Genomic DNA, 6,116 nt, shown 5'->3' on the forward strand with positions numbered 1-6,116 from the left:
GAACTAGAAGCACAAGCATTTCGCTACACTCGCACTAACATCTGCTAACCATGTGTATGTGACAAATAAAATTTGATTTGATAATTGGCAAAAACCAATGATTGTACAATAATGTACTTTGTAAATACTGCTGAATAATAAAGATGAAGACATTCTGCCTTTAAAAAAAATCTTAAACAGAACCTTATTTCACTTGGACTTTTGACAGTTTACAAATGATTACAAATGATTACTATTATTGTTTTTTGCAAGACAAATATTTAATCTATAACCTGTTTTCCCAATTTCATTAATAGCTACTTTCAGCTATTCTAACTTTTGACAACCATGTGCCACTGTGAAAATAGACGGTCTCAAGCTAGGTTTCCACCCAATTGGCAACAGATTTTCATAACATTATTTTAAAAAACAAATACAATGTGCATTTTACATTTATATTTAAGTCATTTAGCAGACGCTCTTATCCATTTTCCCCAGATGTTTCCATCAAATTGACATGCGTGATGACGTAGTACATATAAAAACTTGACTGTTAAATTCCCATGTACCAAATAAAGACAAAGTGGGTTTCCATCGAATGATTAACTTCACTGATGACCTTTGTCACAACATTTTCAGCTATATTGTGTTCTGGCGCGTGTGCTCTAAACAACAGCTCGCAGATGCAATTAGGATAGCCTATACTACATGAAATTTGCATTTGTCAAAAGGCAGCAACCATCATGTCTTTCCTGAGTCAGTGGGAGTACCACACAACATATCGTGAGACTGCAAGTTTACTTCGATATATAATGCTTTTGTCGATATTAATGTATAAAAGCATTTCCATCCACATCTCGTACAATCAATTTTACAGACACAAAATGAGCCCTCCTTGTCTGGTATATTTTGTTTTTTCGACATTTGGAAAGTTTACTGACAAATCAGCTGTTTCCATCAGGCCTGTCATTAAAACCAATTCTCCAACATACTTTAATCACATGAAAATGTTTGATAGAAACCTGGTTATAGGAGCACATTTTTGTCAAGAAAGAATACTGGTCAGTAAAAACAAAGCAAGATAGCCTGTTCCACATTTTATTTATTCAGATAAAGATGAGAATTGACTCTAAAGAAAGCAGACTGGCCGCTATATGTAGATGAGGGTCTTACTATGTGTGATATAATAGTTGTGTTGATATTGTGACACTGCTTCTTACTTGGGTTGTGGTATGGGTTGGGTCTCCAATCTCCTGCTTCACAATAAATTGTACAGCAATGGCTTCAGAGGCTTATGTTCAAAGCAGTGGAGTTTAGGGGCATGAGAGCAAATTATGACATACCTTACAAACCATAGAACAAACATAACAAATATGTTGAGATTCTAAGAGAGAATAGAAGACGGTCTAAGCTGAATTTCAACTTCTTGGCAGTCAAACAAGCGACATGAACAGTCTTCCATTTTGAAGTGTCTAATAGAAAACCAGGCACAGAAACATTGGAGAAAACAACTGCTTTAAGATGAATATTTTGCAAGCAGGGTTGATACAGTGTGATAAGACATTTTCGAAAAAACGTTCAGTTACTTTAGGTTTTAAAGAAAGTCAATCTTGCAAAATACATGGAACATTTAAGCACATACAATTTATTGTATTGAGTTCAATCAGCGCTTGATCTTGAACAGTGAGTTATACCATTAGGACAATAATCCACTTTGTTCAAAAATAGTTCTGCCTTTCATAAAGCCTAATACAATTCTGGTGGAATGTCTTATAATGGGGAAATCTAACATGGCGAAGGGGTCCCTTAGTCAAACCTTGAAATTGTGAAAGTGATTATAGAGCAAAACGCCCAGATGCCAGTGTCACAATACAGCCTGCCTCCTTTCTGTATGAGCACACAGCAGAATTGCACTGTTAGTTAAATACAGGATTGTACTGAATTTTAAAAGCAATAGTGATGTGGGGAAGAAAATATAACACTTAGCATCACAGTATTGGTGAAAATTAACTGCCAGTTTAATAACCATACGTTAAATCTGCAATACCATGACAAATCACAAAAAAAATGACCGTAACAAAATATGCACAACCAGCTAGGTGGAACAAAGGAATTAAGGACGATTAGAATTAACAACCCCCGCCCCCAACACAGTCAGTCATTCACACACCCAATTTAGCGCACACACACACAAAAAAAAACAACTAAATAACAGCAACATGGACTCGCTACTCAATACAACCACATTATTTTCACAAACAAAATGACAACCTGCTATCAACTGAACATTAATTACCCTGTCGCCTCAGTGACCTGAGAGGGATAAACTAGTTGGTCAGGAACAATTCCGGCTGCTTGTCATACAGAGGGGGGAGGGGTTGATGGAGTGGAGGTGGATGTTTATAAGCCATTTGTGTTTAAGAGTGTAGGTAGATTAACAGTGCAATTCCATTAGTTTTCCCCTTCTCCGGTCTCTCCCTCATCTCCCTGGTTTTCCGATGTCCACAGCTGCAAAAAAAAAAGAAAAAAGTTTGTTACATTATACTCCCCAAACTGAATTTGGTATCTTCTACACCATGCCATAGAAATGAACAAAACATATGCATGTAACTGGAAGCATCAATGGGTTGACTTGAAGAAATTACAATAAGAGGAATTGGTGTCAAGCCATTTAATAATTATACAAAAAAAAGAAGAAAGAAAATACTTACAGTCAGGTTGTCCCTTAGTAGTTGCATGATCAAAGTGCTGTCTTTGTAGGAATCCTCATTTAAGGTGTCGAGTTCAGCGATGGCTTCATCAAATGCCTGTAAAGAAGAAATTACACTAAGAATAGAATGCTAAATTGCCACCAGTTATTCCAGTACACAGCTATCCCTTCGCTATACAAATGCATTAAGTTATTGTCACGCCAGTCATTTGTTAAAATAGCAGTATGCTGAAATAACTGCAGGATGGGCACAATTTTAGATCCAATTTCATGTTTGCAAACTGAGCCAAAGTGCCTTCTTACAAATGCAGAAACTGGCAAGATAAGACATGTCACAATGGCTCTGCATTCTTTGAGTGAAGCACTTTTTTATTGTCTTGGGGGTGAAAGCTGAGGCGGCATGATTTGGCACTTGAAGTCGCTCTCTCACCGTCTTGGCCAAGGTGCAGGCCTTCTCAGGGTTGTTGAGGATTTCATAGTAAAAGACAGAGAAGTTGAGGGCCAGGCCGAGCCTGATGGGGTGTGTTGGCTGCATCTCCTTCTTGCTGATGTCGAAAGCATCCTGGTATGCCTGCTGGGAATTATCCACTGTGGCTTTAAAGGCAACAAGAAGGGAGAGGATGAATTTGAGCACTTAGTGTGTAGCAGTACAATTCATCACATCTTTAGGGAATATTTTAACATATTCCTCTATCCAGACATCTGATCCATCAGCAGTCATTATGTGATTTGGTGTATTTCATACAACTAAATAAACTCTGTCTTGTTTACTTACTCTTTTTTGCATCCCCAGCTGCTACCTCAGACAGGTATCTATAATAATCGCCTTTCATTTTCAGGTAGAACACCTTGCTCTCAGCTGCAGTTGCATTGGCAATCAGGTACTTGTCAAGAAGTCCCTGAAAGAGAAGACAAAAATTATTGAAATCAGCATACCTACCTAGAGAGAAATTTAAAAGTTATATTTCAGAGGGTGGACCACAACAGTTCTTACCAGCACATCGTTGCAGATGTCCTGCAGCTCGGTTTCAATCTTCTCCCGGTACTCCTTGGCCATGGCTTGCTTCTTCTCATTGCCCTCTGTCTTTTGCTCAATGCTGGAGATGACCCGCCAGGATGAGCGCCGTGCCCCCACAACGTTCTTGTAGGCCACTGACAGCAGGTTGCGCTCCTCATTGGAGAGCTCCCCACCCTGCTCCGTCACAGACTTCATGGCCCCAGCCATATCGTCATAGCGCTCAGCCTGCTCAGCGAGCTTGGCCTTTTGTACCAGGTCGTTCTTGTCCATTTTTCAGTCTGTGAGAAGAAAAAAAAGAGTGCAGAATGTTAAGAGTGTATCGAAATAGTCTGGTGGGCCTTTTTCTCATATCTGTGCAGATGAAGGAAAGGACTATTGATATTAGATATACCTATAGCACCCTACATATGACTAGTCAATTACAGAATTTATTCAAACTGCTGAGAGGTGACACAGGGCAGTAGGTTAATCTAACTGATTAATGTTCATGTTCCTTCTTTTGGTTTTTAGATAGATTAGGCCATTCTTATGAATTAATGTCTAGGGGAATCTGATATTGCCTACTTTCATATTACTAGGACTAAGGCCATTTGAAATATAGATAAATAAGTGATTTCAGTGATTTGCACCATGATTATGCAATTTTCTATGAATTTGAATGATTGCAATTGAATGTTAGCTAAAACAGGTAGCTATGTAGAACTACACTTAGCCTTAATGTTTTACTGGTGCATGGCCGCCATTGTAAGAGTTCCATACAACTAGGCATGGTGGTGTGTTCATGTCCTGAATGTGTTCTTGCACGCAAGCTTGTACTAGATAGTAGTGGCAGTAATACGTAGTGGGGCCGTAGGGCGGCACCACTCACTACATAACTTGTAAGACTACATGCATAAAATTGCTAACCAGGGATGTATATTAATGGGTCAATAATTTCATCAATTTAGCAAGCTACCTTTACATATCGTTGAGTTATCTAGAAGCAAGTTAACTTTACTACTGCTATCCAATTCTGACAGAACAATCAATCGACATTAATAACCCTTCGATGTGTCTTCACCCGCCCCTAGCTAGCTACTCCGTTTGAAATCAATAAATACATATATAGGAAGGTTAATGTCGATTGGTGTATGTATATATTAACTACCTAACCTCTTTAGTGGGGCATATGTTATGTATATTATTTTGGCATCTAGCGTTAACGTGTTGGTTATTACTAGCTAACGTTAGCCACTTTTAATGCGATATTAAAGCAACGATGGTTGAATGGCGGGGCATTTGCTAGCTAGTTAACGTTGCGGTAAGAGGCTTGATGTAACTAACTTTAACTCGCAAAAGGTAACGTTGGTTACTATCGTTGTCAAACGATATAATTTAAAGTAGTTTACTAGCTAGCTTAGACATATGTGTTGTTATTGAATCAAAACAATTATCCGGCTAACGTTGCGGGTCAGCCGCAAAGGCCTGTGTTCTGCCTGTTAGACGCTAGCCGACAGCTAGCTGCAGCACACCACCTCAGAATAGTGCGAGGTCGGTCAAATGGCTAGGAGTAGCTAGCTAACTGTAAAATACGATGTCTGCGGTTATCGACTTTTCGCATGTCCATTTCAGTAGGAATAGGTCAATGGTTATTTTCCACTACGATTTAGTTCATGTTACCCGCTTTATCAGTTATAGCTGATAAGTTAGCTAACCATTTTCAATTCGCGTACATGGCCTAGCTAGCTAGTTTGGCAGGAGCTCAGTTAGCTTACTAGCCACCTAGAAAACAAGTCCTTGTTCAGCACACTTCACCGAGGAGCGTTGTATAATTAAAGTTAGCGAGCTAGCGTGATGGCTAACGAATATAATTACACCGAAACGGATATACTGTGTAATATTGAACACAGTAAATAAAAACATAAGACAAAAATGAACTTTTATCGGATCCCCGAGTATGCAAACTCACAATTTTTACGGCTTTAATTCCTGCTTTTTCTCTGGACAATGCAGCCTCCGTCCTCCGTCTCTCTCCTCGAATCGTTCAGGGCAGTACCACTTCCGCTACATTGACACTTCTGTTTCCTTTAGCTAGCTAACGTTAGCTTCATGTCAACAAAATACTTCACGATATAACAGACATGATATCGATTGGGTTTAATCATTTATATTCAGCTACCTCAACCCCTTATTTAAACCAGGACAATGCAGTGTGTTTTGGCTAGTAAGAGGAACAGCTATACACATACAGTATCTTCAAATTAGCACTGATTGCAATGCATGTTGGATGCACCTGAACATATGAAGCAATTATATTTCCCCATTACTAATATAGTTGGAGGACAAATCTCATCACAGCGTTGAAATATTGTTGAAGATAGCGTGAAAAACAAATGCACTTGGGCAGTGTTTTAAGATATGCAAAGTTCA

General features: G+C 38.9%; 1 protein-coding gene across 1 annotated transcript; it reads right to left on the minus strand.

Annotated features, from left to right (window-relative positions):
* Positions 1 to 1,063: 1,063 nt before the first annotated feature.
* Positions 1,064 to 5,813, minus strand: LOC124031666 (14-3-3 protein beta/alpha-2-like). Its single transcript, XM_046343196.1, has 6 exons — positions 5,656 to 5,813; positions 3,684 to 3,985; positions 3,465 to 3,588; positions 3,120 to 3,283; positions 2,691 to 2,786; positions 1,064 to 2,487 (listed from the first exon to the last, which is right to left on the minus strand). Exons 2-6 carry the CDS (start codon positions 3,975 to 3,977, stop codon positions 2,431 to 2,433), a joined length of 735 nt encoding a protein of 244 aa, XP_046199152.1. The 5' UTR covers positions 3,978 to 3,985; positions 5,656 to 5,813; the 3' UTR covers positions 1,064 to 2,430.
* Positions 5,814 to 6,116: the final 303 nt, after the last annotated feature.

This window comes from Oncorhynchus gorbuscha, linkage group LG03 (assembly GCF_021184085.1).
Source record: "Oncorhynchus gorbuscha isolate QuinsamMale2020 ecotype Even-year linkage group LG03, OgorEven_v1.0, whole genome shotgun sequence".
NCBI classification, from domain to species: domain Eukaryota; kingdom Metazoa; phylum Chordata; class Actinopteri; order Salmoniformes; family Salmonidae; genus Oncorhynchus; species Oncorhynchus gorbuscha.

Excerpts from the sequence above, each read along its gene's own strand:
- LOC124031666 (XM_046343196.1), bottom strand. The coding sequence starts at position 3,977 with ATGGACAAGAACGACCTGGTACAAAAGGCCAAGCTCGCTGAGCAGGCT. Across the intron at positions 2,787-3,119 it reads CCTGCACCTTGGCCAAGACG|GCATTTGATGAAGCCATCGC; the intron begins GTGAGAGAGCGA and ends TCTTCTTTACAG. Across the intron at positions 2,488-2,690 it reads TACTAAGGGACAACCTGACT|CTGTGGACATCGGAAAACCA; the intron begins GTAAGTATTTTC and ends TTTTTTTTGCAG.